The sequence below is a fragment of the Lepidothrix coronata genome, unplaced genomic scaffold, assembly GCF_001604755.1.
Source record: "Lepidothrix coronata isolate B3197 unplaced genomic scaffold, Lepidothrix_coronata-1.0 Scaffold2, whole genome shotgun sequence".
Taxonomy (NCBI): Eukaryota; Metazoa; Chordata; class Aves; order Passeriformes; family Pipridae; genus Lepidothrix; species Lepidothrix coronata.
The window spans coordinates 6,780,028-6,797,227 of record NW_016690182.1 but is presented as its reverse complement, the minus strand read 5'-3'; the positions used below and the strand labels follow the sequence as shown (position 1 = coordinate 6,797,227).

Below are 17,200 nucleotides of genomic sequence, written 5' to 3'. Positions count from 1 at the left end.
CAGAGCATCTTAAACTGCAACAGATTATGTAACATTTATTTTTGCTGGAAGATTGTCTTTGACTTCCCCACAATGATACCTCTGCTTACTAGAATTTATCTTGGTTTATGAAAAATAAAGAGAAACCAAGTTTGGCAGATTGAGACCCCTGTATTGGCCTATGGGCCACAGTGTTCATCTCAAAGCTCAGTTTTTAATAAAACTCTTTCATTACAGGCCAATTAGTTGTGAGTCAGAGTATTCTGTTTAAAAAATTCAGCAGTGTTTTATATTGCTAACCTTTATGTTCAAGATAAGGATAAGAACTGGACAGCTAAACCAAGCAGCATGCTACACTTCAGAGTTTCAAAGACTTAAAACAGGGCTGCATTGCCACACTTATGGCTGATGCTGGAAGGGACCTCTGGAGTTCAGCTTGTCCTGCACAAGCAGGGTCACCTAAAGCACCATGTCCAAATGGCTCTTCACTGTCTCCAAGGATGGTGATTCCATAAAGAACACACTGGCTGCTGAGGTGTGTGTCTTACCACCTGCTGCATGTCCTGACTGACTCCATAATGCAACTACAGGACTCAGGAGAAATTGCCATGTCTTGATGGTGAGCCAACGCCAAAACACTTTTTAATGCCATCACTGTCTTGTGGCTGTTGGTGTACATAATAAAGTATTATCAAATTATTAATAAAGTATTTATTAAAACCCAGGCTTTCCTTGGGAACAAAGGGATTTGCATTTCAAATACAAGCTTGTTTACTATCAAAAAGTTTCTGTGAATCACTCCACGTACTTCTAAAACCTGAAGCCTGTCCTTGCATATTACAAGTTCATCCAGTGATGCTAGAAAAGTAAGATTTTCACATCTGCTCATGTATTCCTGCTGTTAGAAAAGATGAAATAGCAATACAGCTACTTTTAACTCCCAGAGATATTAGCATGTTTTAAATTCATCATAGTTACACATCTCTCTAGATGTACTCAAAACTAATTGATAGACATCACTATCACCAGAGCAGTGTGCTCATGTAAAAGCTGTGAATTTTACTCACTGAAGAGTCAATCTGGTTGTATCTTGCAATATCTTTATGAAGAGTCCTCAGAATGATCATAGCCACCATGCCAGATAAGAAGAGAACAATTACGAGGGAATTCATTATACTGTAAATAAAGAAAAAGTCAAACTTTCAATCCAGTTATTCAGGTTTCAGGACATGCACTCAGTTCACACCAAATGTACAGCTCAAGTCTGATGAAACGTCTTAGATATTCAGACCTTTCAATGTTTTCCCACCCAGAGAAGAGAAACTGTTCTCAGTTGTGTACCTCTGATTTCTTAGGAGACAGAAGTGAGAAGAACAGTATTTCATGATACATTGCTAATTCTCAAGACAGTTACATATTGCTTTTCTCTATTTTCCTCCTTATATACCTCAGAAGTAATTTCCCTGGTGAAACAGCTACAGCTCTTAAAGCAGACTGTCACATAGATTTTGTATCTATCAACCAATTAAATTGACAGCATGCCATTTAATATTTTGTAGAGATCAATTTAATCAGATTAGCCTTTTCAAACACTTCCATTGCAAAACATTAACACTTCAACACAAATTATGTGCTTACTTTTGCATGGTAAGGAGGGAAATAAGAAAGAGCTTTTCACATACATCTTTTACTCATAAAAAAGACCTCCTTTTTTACTGTAAGCAGCAGCTGAGTACAAAACACACACTACACTTATGTACCTCTCACTTGTCAGTCAGAGAAACCCAGACAGTGACAATAAGAACACTGCAAAGGAGCAGAAGTTCTCCAGAATGGAGGTGATAAGAGTAAAACACTGGAAGCTGCTTTCCCTTTGGACAATAACGATGAAATCCTTTTACAAAATTCAACATGACAGTTCCTCCCAAGAGACGGAAGTTTACTTCACATATGAAAACAAAAAAGTTTTCTTGCCTAAAAACTTACAGACTTTGTTCTACCACAGCAGACATTTTATATATCTATAAATCCCTAGAAGCACTACTAAGAAATCTCTGTGCTCCCCAGCAAGACTTCACCCCCCAAAAAAATGCAGATCTTACCTAAACCACTGGATGTTTGTATGAGGCATGGACTCCAAAATGTAGTCCCACCTGGAAGCCCACTTAATATTATTCTTTTCCTACAAAGAAATGAAACAGCAATTAATAGAAAGAAGTACAAGTTCATTGCAGTCTCCAAGAAGGAATAAGCACACCAAATCTTTCCCATAAACCTTCCAGTCAGCATTCATATCTAAGCTTGGTATCAACCCTGGATGTTAGACCTCCCTCTTGCATTAATTCATCTCTTCAGCCTCTAAAAGAGTACCTTGGTTATTGAAATTCCCTATTCATGTCTTCTACCTTCAACTGAGGCTTCACTAAGCCTCATCTTTCCATGATTCAGGATGTAGCTGCCTGCAGATCCCAAATACAGGCTGAAAAACTATCATGCCATTACTCCAAGATTCCCTCAGTACAGCACACTGATCTTGAAACTTCAACTTTGTCAAACATACTCCATAAACATATTTCTAGTTTTCCCTGGAACTTGTCTTTCTCATCACATTCAATGCATTTAGCACAGGCTTCTTCACTCTGCCATAACACTGGCTGATACAGATTATTTTCCACTCTGAGTCATGGGAGACAACTTTCATTTCCAGATAGTGCTGTGATGGATTTAAGAAGTAGTTTCACCCTAAAAGATGCTTTTATTCTCTTCTGTCTCCCTTCTCTAAAATTTGCATGAAAGCTGCACAAGTGAGGACTCTTTCTGACCCACAAGCCTTGTCCTCCACAGCTGGTCTCATGGGACATACACACCTTCTGTCCTGCTACCAAATTTCATCCCTTGACTGGCATAATATTCTGCAGAATTTTTCATGTATTTACTAGGTGCTAAGTTGGTACAGTTCATTCTCAAAATTTAGACTATCACCAGCTTAGAATTTTTAAGTTCTGGATCAAGAACATGACAATGAAGAACTGCACCAACACAACAAGGTGGCCAAAATTGCCCTAAGTTGCTCTTTGTCAGCCCAATCAGCAGAGGATCAGTAGTTCAGGGCTACTTGATCCAGGGTTTCAGAAGTGTGGTGCTGAAGTTTGGTACATGTTTACATTTTTGTGCACCTGTGTACTAAACATTAGACCCATGCTGATGTATACTTTTCACATACACAGAGCTACACACCTCGCCCTTTTCAACTAATTAAAGCAGACACCACCACTGTCTCACCAGAAGTCAGCTGCCGAATTGGAAAGGACCACAAAACAGTTACATATTTAACTGCTTTATGTATTCAGGCTGACTGAAACTAATGTTCCCCTATTTAAAAACACTTCTTGCTGATAAACACTCCCTTTTAAGTTATTCTGAAACCACTAATAAAAAGTAAAATGTGAGGTATTATTTCAAATCAAGGCTAAGGGATAACAGACAGAATAAGCAGTTTTGAAGTGCCATCTGCTGGAAGCATCTAAACTCACGGGATCTGAGCTCTACCTGCTCCAGGGAGAAAGAGGGAGTAGGTACCCAAACACCCAACACATTGCGTGACTAACCAGACAAAAGTTCACGTTGAAATTCTAAACTGCAGTTTACCATCAAGATTTAAACACAAATGTTAATGACAGAAGGCTCATTCATGTAGGAAAATTAAGAGAGTCTAAGGAGGATTGGGTGTCTCAAGGGAAAAGTAACAGGATATGGAGTCTTGCACCTCAAGGTCATTGGTTCAAATCAAATTCAATTTGGTAGGATGAAAGCTGTTACCCTGCAATGGCTGCCTGACTGCCTGTACAAAACAAGCTGGTGGTCTCAAGCCAAATCCTCTAAGATTGGCATCTGACATCAGAGAAACAACCACGCTTTCAGGACAGACTGCAACCAAAGTACCAAGGTCTGAAGTACCTTGAATCAAATTACTGTCACCCCCAGAGAAGGTTCACTTTCCATGCTGGGGTAAACACCCATTTGCCAGAAAGCAAATTTCCTCCTGTCTAAGTCATTACAGGCTGAATAAAGCATTAGAGTGTTGGTAATCATCAGAGTATTAATTTTAAAAGATAAATGGCTGCCTACTCCAAAAAAACCCTTGTGAACAAAATAAAAGCAACACAAAATAAGACAAACCTTTCAACTTCACTAGAAGAAAAAAAGCTTTACAATCAACATTTAACACAAAAGTGTCCCCAAACATATAATAAAAACTGTTCTTTAACATGAGACTCTCACACCCTGACTAAACTCTGAAAGCAGAGTTTACCTCAAGGAAGATTAACACTTGCACTTATTCAATCTACTACCTTTCTATTAGTAATAAAATGGGGGGAGGAGGGCAAAGTTGTTATTTATACATTCAAAGCATCACTTAAACTACAGTGATGGAAAACCTACTAAGAATTTAAGAAAAATACTTCACAAGACCATCCTCATGGAATTTGCACTGCTCTAATCCAGTTACAGCTATTAGCAAATTATTCAATTCCTTTGATTTCATTCTTTTGGGGAAATACATATTCATGTAACAGACTCAATACTTACTTCAAATGTCACAGAGTAAGTGTAGATCAAATTCAGTTTATTGGTGAATTCTCCAGGAATCTCCATAGGTGAACCTTCACAACTTAAGTTGTTTTCATCTGTATGTTTGTAGCTAATGGGGAAAAAAGTTAAATAAATTGCATATACCATCCTATGCAATTTGAGGTTACAGGTAAAGTTGTTTGCTAAACATGTGGGGGACGAGAACCGCTGACCTTTAAAGGTCACAAGATGTGGTTCCACCCTGTCCCCTTTTCTGCCATGATCAGAATGAATCCTGGTCCTAAGGTAAAATGGTGGGCTGCAAAGTCTGGAGATCTTTTCCTGGAAAGATGGTTTTAACACAAAATATCCCTTCTCTGCCATCATACCCCCCTTGCACATTTTAACAAGACTGCATTATTGGCAACTCAACCTCAGCGTGTGCTTGTCAGCCAGGAAGGCTGAGAATCTCTCAATCTCCCACAGCTTCTCACCTCTCAAGTTTCACAGGGAGAAGGGGGTTTATTTTATTTTGGTGGATTTGGGTTTAAAAGTTCAAATATGAAACACCTTCTCTGCACTACTTGAGAAACACTGCAGCTATAGAAGCACAAAGGCTAAGAAACCTGAAGGTTTTCTTGAATTCACTCCTGTAAACCCCCTCTAACACTGGAAAATAGCTTTCCTCTCATACCCTCTTGGGCAAGTTGTATTTACCCAATTTAGATTAACAATTCTACCATACATTATTATATGTCCACAACTAAGCCAAGCCACAAGATAATAAAATCTTCCATGCAAGCTTAGGGTCCTCTAACCACAAATATTGCCCCATCAGGAGAGCTTCAAGGTTGAAGCAAAGCACCGAGTAAAACACCAGGACAGAGAATGACAAAATTAAGGTTATGTGCAACCTAATTGTGCCCCCTCGTGGTCTGCACTGCCAGGGAAAAGGCAAATGCTCATTTTTTCAATCACTGACAGAATCATAGAATGGTTTGGGTTGGAAGGGACCTCAAAGATCAGCTACTTTCACCTCCCCATTTAGGATGCAACTGATAAAGCTTTAATAAAAAATGGAGAAGGCAGGTAGACTCTTCTTGCCACCACCTCAGAGCAAATGTAAATGGAAGGAATAAACCTGTATAGCAATTATAATTCACTAAAAACACACAATACCATAACAACAGAAAAGACAAGTGAATCTGAGTCACACTGTACCACACGTCTGTATGACTGAGAAACTCTGGTAGCATAATTTAAGAGCGTATTTAACCTCTGTGGAAAAGAGGGAATAGTTCAGCTAAAAAAAAACCAACCTACTTTGAAATTTTGTAACTGGACTGCAGTTTTCAAATGTAGGGAAGTATGAACTGTGCATGAACAGACTGACTAGAGGCCAAAGTAATTGCTTCAGTCTGTTCCTGATCTCTAAGTTGTTGCACCTCCTTTCTGGTCAATGCAGAAACCATTAAACTTCTGTTTAAGAAAATCAGTTAGTCTTCTTAGGATATTAGTTGTCATCATCTGCTGTTCTGAACACCAGTATAAATTTGGTATTTCACCCATACCTCAGTATCCAAACTTACACAGGAAAAGGTACACCTGTACTGTACACAAATACTGTACATTCACACAGAGTACATTTGGGAGACACATAACAGACACAACATGGGAAAACTTATTCACTTAAAGGATGTTTCTCAGTGTATCTGAAAACATGCACACTCAAGACACAAATCAATCAACATATGAACAAGACTATTGTTTGTGTCAGGTTCTAAGAGTCTGCATAATAAGCAGGTTTTCCATCAGGAGGGACTTTAGGGAACATTTTAAAAACAAAGTTAAATGACATTTATAGTTGTGTAAGTGTCCTTGTAACTACAGTTCCAGATATGAAGAAGCATAAGGAAAGCTTTACCAGAAGTCAGAATAACGACTTCCTCAAAACTTATTAACACCAAATATCATCCCTAAGTTTGGAAGTGCTGTCAGGACTCCTGAGTACCAGAAGCTGCTGCTTTAATGCACAGTTACCTTTGTGGCTTCAGTCTCGCCATCACCAGTCTTGCACCAGGCCAGTTTTCATCCTTCCCGCTGTGGTACATGATTGTTATGTCAACGTGGTTGAAGAGGTAGAAAGTGTTCTTCTTGTTAAACTCTGACTACAAAACATTACCAAGAGATTGAGAAACTTCTCCAACAGGAGAGGGCACAAGCAGTCAAGAACTTTAAAATGAGACTGATGCTGGATGAAGGAAACACTTCAACATTAATATATCTGTATAAAATATTTATATATTTTTCTATATATGATACTGAGTTCTATAAATAAAAGCCCACACAAGAAACTATCACATCTGTGTTACTACTAAAATTTAAATGTCTTTACCAAAAAAGCTGCCAAAGGTACAAGTAATTCAGATTCACCATTTCTACACCTCTGTTCCAGCTACCAAAGCTTACAAACCATGTTCTGCTTCAAAAAACTACCCTTCACCTTCAGCAGCTTTTCTACTTTGTCATCCCTATGCTTTCAGAATTCAGAAATATGAGATGATACCAGAGTCATTTAAGTTGACTTGGATTTTCTTTTCTCCTCAGTTCTGTCACTGTTTAAAAAAACCTTTAATTTGAATTAGAGGACCAGGATGACAGACTGCTAGCTGAGTTTCCAAGTAAAAAAATTCCAATATTTATTGTGTATATCAGCCATTTTCCAACTGGCATACAAATTCCATTCTTTGCCCACTACCAGCAAAATATGAAGGTGTCTTGCATTAAATTTATCTGGATTCTTCTTCTTTCACTATGATCAAGATTCTCATTAGGAGAAGACTGGAATCATCCCCATGTCATTCCATAACCCCATCTTTAGGTCTCTGTATCCTCCATTTCCAAAGCAGCAGTTGAAGTAATAATGTAGCTCAGCAGCTGCATAACTGCAAGGATGAACTGTAGCTGTGACACTGCATGTTAACAACCCCTCTCCTGGCCCCATTTTAAAGATAATTATGTCTGTGGGAACAGGTATTTGGGTATACTTGTAAAAGTATAAATCCCAGAGATGACAGTCATGGTGCTACCTTCTTATTTGCCCATGGGCCAGCCATCCCTCTGGCACTACACCATGCAACATTCCCACTGGAATTAGAATTCACAGACCAAAATGACACTGGGTACCCAGGCAGAGTCCCCACACCACTGCCAGCACACACAATTTGCACAGCACTTCATGGATACCCATTAAAAGCTCTATAGGCTCTCTCTAGGAAATTCAGTCACTGATACCAATGTATGAAGACCTCCCAGTAAAAAAAAACATCAAATCAGCTTTTCATCCACGTTGCTGACTTTGCTTTCTGTGTAAGACAGCTCCCAACAGAACATACACCAGTATCAATTTAACACACACCTCACATACAAAATAATGAAGTTAAACACCAAATTGGAACAGGTTATTCAATCCACAGATCACTTCCAAGAGCCTGGGGAGCCTGAGGAGTAACTGAGTTGGAAGGTGACTGCAGACAGAGTACACTGAGCATGCATGATAAATGCAACACTTCAAAGCAGTGTCAGACCTGCTGCACACAAATGAACTGACTGCACTGCACACAAGCAGCAAGACTGGCAGAGCAGAGTCACAGAGAGCTCCCTCCTCCCTGAGGAGTGTGGTCCCTTCCTCCAGGACAGATAAAACTGTATCACTATTACCTGTAACTGTACTAGTTCACCACAGAACTCCCAGGATGACTGACACATTTCCAATTGTTGTCAATATAATTTTCCCTGTCACAGCTGTGTTTGTTATCTTCCAGCCATCTGGGAAAACCCTGACACATTTAACTTGTAAACTGTGCTAGACCTAACTTTTGCAACTAGAACACAGTGCTCATTTCTAGGTCTTCACTAGAAAGCTTCCATCTGAAAGTGATTAAAAGAAGGTCTTGCACACTGACATGGACAAAGAATGAATAGGTACAAGGATGTATACACATGAAATTTCAAAACAAATCCACAATTTTATAAGGCTTTTAAACACCCACACCAGTTATAAAACATAAATAGGTCAAAAGACCTAGATATACACTTTATTTGGACAATTGTATCAGCGAGACACAGCATACAGCAGCAGCACTCAGCACTGTCAATGCCCACATTTTGAACACTAACCATGTTTACAAACATACCTGTTCTTTCTCAGGAAAAGAAAGCTTAAAAATAAAACCACAAATTAAGCCACATCTATACTAACAAGAAAAGTTCCATCACTTACATTTATAACACAAGCATCTTTAACTCTACCATCTGGAGTAACAAAACATCCTATTGGAAATCCTGGATTACAGTATTTTTGTCCATCTTCCACATCATAGCACCACGTTACAGGCATGTTATCGATAATCCTAGACAGAAATCATCAAAGAACACGTCCTCAGAAAGGGATGCACCTGCTTTCCCACTGACATTTCACATTCATGTAACACACACAGTTTTCACCAGTGCCCACAAGATGCATAGCAGAGGACAACTATCACACAGAAGGAAGAAAGCAACCACTTAGAACATAGATAACAATGTCAAAAAGCAGAAAAAAAAACCACAACAACCTCAAGGACACATCTCAGCTTACCAGTGATGCTGATAATTCAGCTGCATTCCTTTCTTCAAAAAAGCCAGTTTGCTTTTATCAGCACTGTTTCCTGGATCATATGACCTTGTACAAACTTTCTTGCATGTTTCTTGCTTTTTAAAAGTGAACTGTTAAAAAAAGCACACAAAAAGAGTCATTTCAGTTTTGCTTCAAAAGTATTTTAGAGTATTTTTTTCAGGTAAAGCTGATTTTTTTTTTTTTTAGTTGCTTCACTTCCTGACTATCAAAGTCCCATACAATGCCTTTAACTTCAATGTCAAGATTTACATATCTCCAGCAGCAGCAATCCCATTTTACATTGCTAAAAATCTCTTCAATAGTCCAGATAAACTACGTTTGGATAAACCCTGAGGACTGAAAATGTAAAATTAGTAGAAAAGTTATTGCTTTTTTCTTTTACCAGTTTGTTTTATTTTGGTAATTTCATCATCTGCTAAACCAGACTTTCCCTACATCCTTTTTGAACATTTCACGTTAATTTTAGCTGGTTTTCCCCATGACTAAGTTAGTAGACAAGGCTGCCAAAAATCCAAAAAGTTGCACAACATCTAAGCTTCAAGCACAGACACCACCTAACACAAACATGCTCGCATTTGCATCTCAACTTCTAAACCAGTTAGGATTTACCTGCTACTGAGCAAACATACTTAAAACACAACTGAAAATTGTAATGGTATCAAGGCCTAAGTGCTAACGAGGAACAGCATTTCCTAATTGCTGTAGTGTGCAGCCATTTCAAACAAGTAATTGTTATAATACTAACCTATTCAATAGGTATCCAGTCCAAATGATCCATCATGCTACATATTTAAGATTCTCGTGACCAGCAGCCATAAAACTTAAAATTATATTAGCTCAGAGAATCAAAGGAGACTCCCAGGAGCAGTTTACACAAGGGAGGGAGCATCACCTGCTTAGCAGACTGATGAAAAGATGTGACCAGGTCCCTAATGACTGAGCAGCAGCAGACTCAGAAACTGCTGCCTCTTTTTCCTCACAGGGATTTGGAGCATCTAGCAACCACCACACACAAACATAGCCCAGTTTTCAGCTTCACTGGCAAATCCCAGTCCCAACTGCACTTGAACAGTACCCAGCTTTCAAACATTAAGAGCCACTGTTTGACCACAGCTCCTCTATTGCTAATAGCTGTCCCAAGTCGATAGTAGAGCTTTTTAGAGATGCTACATTTGATCATTGCTAATGCAGGGCATGAGACAGAAAAATATCACATACTTCATCTACAAAGTATTTGCATACACTCATTTTACAGAAGATTTTAAGTGATACGCATCAATAACGAAGAATTCGGTTTTAAGCAACAGATAAGAGTGTCCAAGCAGGAAAAAGCTGCAAGTGAGCCCCAACTTGACTTCCCCTTCCTACTCTGGAAGTTGCACAATAGTACTATCACACATACAAACCAGTTCCTGAATCACCACTTTACAGCCTCCAATATTACACTCAATAAACTAATGATTTCAGATCATGTAACACACCACAATCCAGCTATTAAATAACCTCCTAAGATACAGTTTCTGGACTTCTCTACCGCAGAGCAATAGGAAAGAAGGATGATTACTGGCTCAGTTTCCCAACTTTAATTAACCACCCCAAGATGCCTCTGGGCTGGGAGGACTTTTGTTTTTATTACATAAACACTGTAAAACTTATATTAAAAATATAAACAAAAATAATTACACAGTCATCAATCTCGAGCTATGTCTATGGATTAGAGCCATCAGAATGACAGCTATCAAATTTAAATAGGATCAACTGCAAGGGATAAAATAACCTTATATGGAGATGATGCTATTCTCTCCCCAAAAAGCACTTGTCCAAGATTTTCTGAGGGTCTTTTCTCTTCCTTATCTTGACAGAAGTCAAAACTGGAAAAAAAGCAGCAAAAGTTACCTTTATTTCTTATTGACATATAATTGTAAATATCAGCCTAAAGCAAATTCTTAAGTTATGTCCTTAACAGAGCAGTTTTCATGATTCTTTTGACAGTTCATCCACTGCTAGTAAAAAATCTTAGTGGCTTTGCAAAGAAATCTGGCATCTATTTTAAGATCAATTTCAACCAAGATATTTCATAGCTGAAGTATCTTTAACAAAATGCATGATGTTCAGTCCACACACCCTTTTCAAATGGCAATTTAAACAAATAATAGAATATTTCATATTGGTGGAAAAAAAAGAGGCTGTGCTATGGACTATTCATTTCTCTTGCAAAAAAAAAGTTTCTGAAAAATGACACCCCTTTTAAAGGAGTCTTTACAACTAGTATTTAAAGTGAAACGTTTCAAAGAAGGGAGATGTCTTCAATATTGATCACCTGTCAAACGTCATTCACAAATTCTCTTCAATTATATACAGCCCAAAACTGCTGAGTATGAGAAAGATGTTTTCAGTATTTAAATTATGTCAAATATCTGGATTTCCATTAAACAGAGGCAGCAGTAGGTTGTGGAGAAACAAAAAACAAACCCACACGTCTTTGGTGCATAAGTACTTTTTCTCAATAAGTGGTCCTAAATTCACAGGCTTTCCTGAAGTTTAATGTAAATAGAGACACTGTGGGCTTTTTGAGCTAATCTCTGGTCTTGCACTGCACAAGGTAAGATCTACAACAACCTGCAAGTTTCTCTTTTCTGTGTGCCCAACAGCAAGACTGCAAATCATGTGTATCACTGCTTTGTAGGCCTATAAATACATGCAAAAGCAGGTAACAATTTTCACAGACAAGAATCAAAAAAACCCAAAACAAAACAACAAACCAAGAATTAGCTACAGAGCTTTGGTGTAAAAATGAGAAGTAACAGTGACTAGTCTCTGGGCTTTAGTTACCAGAAAAAAGAAACTCAAAGCTCCTTAGATTTACATAACAGGAAGAACTTTCAAATATATTAAACTGCCAACGTTAAATCCTGTACTCAGCTCAAAAGAATGCACCCATGAGAAACCCTGCAGCCTTGTTTTAACAACACCAGAGGATGGTCAGGTGGCACAGGTGTGGCCTTCATCCCTCCCACTCTCCTGTACTTCATTCCTGCCACTGAGACCTGGATTTACTCTTCCATCCCTACAGCCAAAATACTGACACCTGTACGGTATCAGCAGCCGAGAACAGAAAACAGCCTTTCCAAACGCTCCTGGAAGCCTGTTGTAGTGTACTTACGCATCATATTCGTATGGTAGAACTGATTCAACCGAGTCCAGCCTGTTCACGAAGAGCTCAATTAGCGACTGAAACAGGAAAGAAGAAAAAGTATGAAAACACAGACTTTCAGAAACAAACGCGTGGCTGATTCGAAACGCTTAGCTTAGTGGCAAGTGCTGCTATCCCGCAGCGGAGTTACCCCTGGCTCCTGACAGGCCCCGGCCACTCCAGGAACAAGGAACCAAGGATCCTCCCGGGAAGTTCAGCGGGAGAAAGAGAAGCGAGGAAATACGCGCTGGGGATGTCTGGCTTCCCGGAGCAAAGGTTGTCCCTGCGGGAGGACACCCGGGGCGTCCAGCAGCGGGGTGGGGGACACCCGGCGGTCCCCCCTGGCCGCGGAAGCCCCGAGCGGGTGCTGAGGAGGGGCCGCCCGCGCCGGGCCCGCCCGTGAGGGCTCTCACCTTGCAGCTCTCGGTCTCCTCGCCCTCCTCGCAGAAGCTGACGGGCGCTAGGCCGGGCAGGTAGAAGGCGGCGCAGAGCGGCGCCACCGTCAAGAGCGCGGCAGTCAAGAGCCTCATCTTGCAGCCTGGAGGGGCCAAGGCACCATGAGGCGGCTGCAGCCCCGGGCAGCGCCAGGCGGAGGCGGCCCCAGCCCAGGCGAAGGCGGAGCGGCCGCGTCACGGCCGGGTCGGGGCCGCGGCGCCTGCGCGGTGAGGGCGGGAGGCGCTGGGCGCCATCTTGGGGAAGGGCACCCCGAAGTTCGGGAGTGACAGGGCAAGCGGGGAACGGCTTCAAAGTGACAGAGAGCACGGTTAGGGGGGATATCGGGGAGAAATTCCTGACGTCAGAGTGGTGAGGCTCTGGCACAGGTTACTTAGAGAGGCCGTGGATGTCCTATCCCTGGAAATGTTCAAGGCCAGGTTGGACGGCCCTCTGAGCATCCTGGTCTAGTGGAAGGTGTCCCTGCCCATGGCAGCCGGTTTGGAACAAGATGATCTTTAAAGTCTCATCCAACCCAAACCGTTCTAGGATTCTATGATACCAGAACCTCTTTTCAGGTTTTAGCCCCCAGCATTGTATCACAGAATCAATTAGTTTGGAAAATACCTCTGAGATTATCAAGTCCAACCTGTGACCTTGTTGACTAGACCATGACACTGAGTGCCACGTCCAGTCTCTCCTTAGACACCTCCAGGGACCGTGACTCCACCACCTTCCTGGGCAGCCCATTCCAATGTCAAATCACCCTTTCTGTGAAGAAATTCTTCCTAATGTCCAACCTGACCCTCCTCTGTGGCAGCTTGGAACTATGTCCTCTCATCCTGTCACTTGTTACCGCGGAGAAGAGCCTGACCCCAACGTGGCTACAACCTCCTTTCAGGGAGTTGTAGAGTGAGTGAGAAGGACTTAAACTGGATTTTACCAGCTCAGAAATTAGGGGTGGAAATCCAAGGTTTTGCATAGCAACCTTGAAGAATTCTATTTGATGATTTTTTGCTGCAGCTTGTGATGTCTGCAGCCACAACAGTGGGATGGTGCCCCATGGCTCCTTGATACAACGCAGCTACAGCCGTGCCACAGATGTGATGCCAAGCTCCAGGCTCACCTGCTCAGGTGGCAATGGCAGGAGCAGCACTCTGGGACAGCTGCAAAACCTGTCCGAGAAGCAGGGTAAGTGCAAGCAATGGCTGCAAACCCAGCTCCATGCAACCATGGCAAGAGAGATACTCACTGTTGTCTGAGACATTGTGGTAAATGCATTGCTGCCAGTACTGGGTAGCAAACACCTCCATCTTCCTCTCTGTATTTCCCATTCATGCAAGCCATTGCCACTCTAGTTGTCAACATTATATTTGTATTAGCCTGCAAGACCTTCATGTCCAACAATTTTAACCCATTTATCAATCAATAGTGAGTTGCCCTTACTGTAGGACAGTAGCAGGCAAAAGGATAAAGAATAAAGAGCATATAATAATTGCTTATCTTGTGCCTCTTCAGATGATTCTGGAAAATTTGTGTTGTCATTTCAGGCAGCTCCAGCTATGTCTTAGGGACCTGTGATCCACCTCATACTGATGAACTGAAAGAGGCCACAATGAGATCCCAAACAGATGATTTGGGAGGAGTACATAAAGGAGTTCCAGTTTAGAAATGGCTGAGAAAGTCAGTGCCAGAAACAATTATTTTGTGCTGCTCTCATCCACTCTAGTCTGCGTTTTCTCACTTTTGCTGAATTTCTATAAATAACTATCAACTGACAATGCCTGCAAAATTGCTCCTTGTCACGAAAGTATTAAACTGATCTTTTCAGTTATTAGTTTTTGACTATATATCTCAAGGGAATTACATTTCCTTTTTTATTCGTTCTGAGTGAGTCCTGTGTGATCAGATTATTTATGTATTCATTAGTCCCCATCCCCCAGCCCTCCTAAACCCTTTATTCATTTTAAACCACAAGTATGATGAACTTGGTAAAAGGCCAATGTTTGATGATAATACGCAGCATGCTACAAGGGAAATCCAAAATATTGTCCTCTGCATGAAAAAGTTTGTAGTTTAAAATCAACCACATTGTTAAACGTCCTAGGATTCATTTGAGAAAGTGACATTTTAGTCAAAAGCTACCATGAAAATCCAGCAAATGCTACCCTCATGGATTGTTGTCCACCCCTCCCGTCTAGTGGGCTCATTTTTAGGGTTACATAAGTAACATACTTAATTGCATTTTTTCTGCTTTGGAAAATGTAAGGAAAACTTCCTAAGCTGTGATGATGCATGGGCAAGTATATCTGTGCTAGTTAGAGAGCAGCTGTCCTCTGTGTAAAGGTTGGTGGAATTTTCCGGGTCTCTCTCTCCCCAGTTGTCCCATCCGAGTCCATTTCCCATTCCATAGGGGCCAGTATTAGGACCTCATATTACTACCTTAATTTCGTATTAGAAAATTCAAAGTTGAGAAATCACTTGCAAAAGAAACTGTCATAGCTCTTCAGCCCTGACCTTCTTACTGAAGAGGGATTAGTTTCCTTTCAGACTGCAGTTTGTTCTCTGATGATTTCTGTAGTTTCTCTACAAAAAATCAATTTTTGGGAATAAAAAAAAAAGGAAAGGAGGGGGAAGAATTGTAAGAATTAAAGAGTTATGTATCCTCTAATCCTCTAGGAAAAGATCTGTATCACTGAATTTGAAGTGAGACTACACATTCTCTATGCAGGGAGACATGGTAAAATTCTGTTCCAGTTTGCACTGAGGATGCACCTAGGTTTTGATGAAAATCCTGATGAAGATATCTCTTAGGACAAAGGACAGAAGAATTAGGCCCTGATACAATTACAGCAGTAATGTTCAAATGCTGTTTCAAACATAATTATGTTCATGCTGATCCCACTGAGCTACATGTACAGTACATGGTAATACACGAGCTACATGTACAGAATGTTAATAAAATGAAGCCTGGAGTTACCAAATATTTTACTCTTGTAATCATAGAAGGAGAAACAGACTTTAGTTTGCACATGCTTATCTTTCCAATTACTTGTGAGGCAGTCAGCAGATACACTGTGGGTCAGAGAAGCACACAGAGACCACACAGACATAGAGACCTTTTTTACCATGTTTCTTACAGGACTAACAATTCACTTTAGTTTTCACTATGCATCCCAGGGAGCCTCTGAAGTTTAAATTCTTTTGTATTGAAACTAGAATTTGAAGCTTTTTTTCATATGATAATTGGATGAGAATCTGGCAATGCCATTCTTCAGCAACTGCATTGATATCACGGGCAGTGCTCGCCCACTTCATTACGAAGGTCATCTTTCCCTTTTCCCATGCACAGTAACGGTATCCAGAAACTCTGAACATCCACGCTGGAAAGGAGATCATCTTCAAGAATGTACTGCAGTCTAGAGCAGTGTTTGAGAGCTCCCTTTGTGTTCTCAACACAACTATGAGCGAGTCTGAAACGATGTTGCTTCCTGCTTTCCCTAACACAAAGAGCAGCTGAATATCAGTAGCTGACAGAGGAGACTGAAAAACTGAAGATAGGAATAGAGTCTGATGTTCTGTTATCAGGATGGAGCAATTATGCAGCTCTGTGACTGTAACAGCACTGGGCAGTGTTTGTGGGATGCACAGACCCTGTGGCACATCCCAGAAATAAACGTCTAGAGAACATGCAAGGGAGAACTTAAAAGACTGGGTGTTGATTAGATTGGGTGACCAAGAAAACAGGCCTTGATAACTATTAATATGTTTAGATAATCTACAAGTTCATATTATGAAAATTTAGCCAATTTTTACATGCATGTATTTCCCCCTAACTTTTCTGCTATCAGGTTTAGCCATCCAAAGAAAATCTCCACAACTGAACTTCAGGTATAAATAATTTAAAACTGGAGTTAGTTGAACCAGTGCAAAACTTTGTGCTATCAACAAACACATTTCATTTTAAACCACACTTGGTTTGGTTTGCTGTAAGTCTCCAAGGAAGGGGTACTGATATGGACACGTATTGATCAAACTAATCAAAAATGCCTTTAAGGCTGTTTCAGCTGAACTGGGTTAAGCTCCTGCACAGACACTTCTGACAGTACTGTGAGTGATTTTGCTTCCAAAGCAGTGACAGATCCGCTCCTTCACAGAATCACAGAATCACTGAGGTTGGAAGGGACCTCTGGAGATCCTCCAGTTCAACACCCCTGCCAAGGCAGGGTCACCTGGAGCAGGTGACACAGTAACATGTCCAGGTGAGTGTGGGGGGAGATGGCAGGCCCATGGAACCCCTGGGCCCCCTGGAAGCAGAAGAGCTGGAGGTATTGAGGGGAGTAAGA

General features: G+C 40.7%; 1 protein-coding gene and 1 long non-coding RNA gene across 2 annotated transcripts in view; one reads left to right on the top strand and one right to left on the bottom strand.

Moving 5' to 3' along the window:
* LOC108499001 (transmembrane 9 superfamily member 2-like) overlaps positions 1–13,038 on the bottom strand; it is a 28,319-nt gene extending 15,281 nt beyond the window's left edge. Inside the window, exons 1-9 of the mRNA XM_017818376.1 lie at positions 12,836–13,038; positions 12,393–12,460; positions 11,007–11,100; positions 9,191–9,318; positions 8,834–8,963; positions 6,592–6,719; positions 4,570–4,681; positions 2,082–2,161; positions 1,047–1,155 (exon numbers count right to left, since the gene is read on the bottom strand). Of these exons, the coding sequence (XP_017673865.1) occupies positions 1,047–1,155; positions 2,082–2,161; positions 4,570–4,681; positions 6,592–6,719; positions 8,834–8,963; positions 9,191–9,318; positions 11,007–11,100; positions 12,393–12,460; positions 12,836–12,952 (966 nt within the window). The 5' untranslated portion in view covers positions 12,953–13,038. The remainder of the gene's footprint in view (positions 1–1,046; positions 1,156–2,081; positions 2,162–4,569; positions 4,682–6,591; positions 6,720–8,833; positions 8,964–9,190; positions 9,319–11,006; positions 11,101–12,392; positions 12,461–12,835) is intronic.
* A 50-nt stretch (positions 13,039–13,088) lies between these two features.
* On the top strand, positions 13,089–14,679 carry LOC108499008. The gene is made up of 3 exons (XR_001875378.1): positions 13,089–13,185; positions 13,878–14,045; positions 14,405–14,679. It is a non-coding gene; the product is annotated as an uncharacterized LOC108499008 (long non-coding RNA).
* The last annotated feature ends 2,521 nt before the right edge of the window (positions 14,680–17,200 follow it).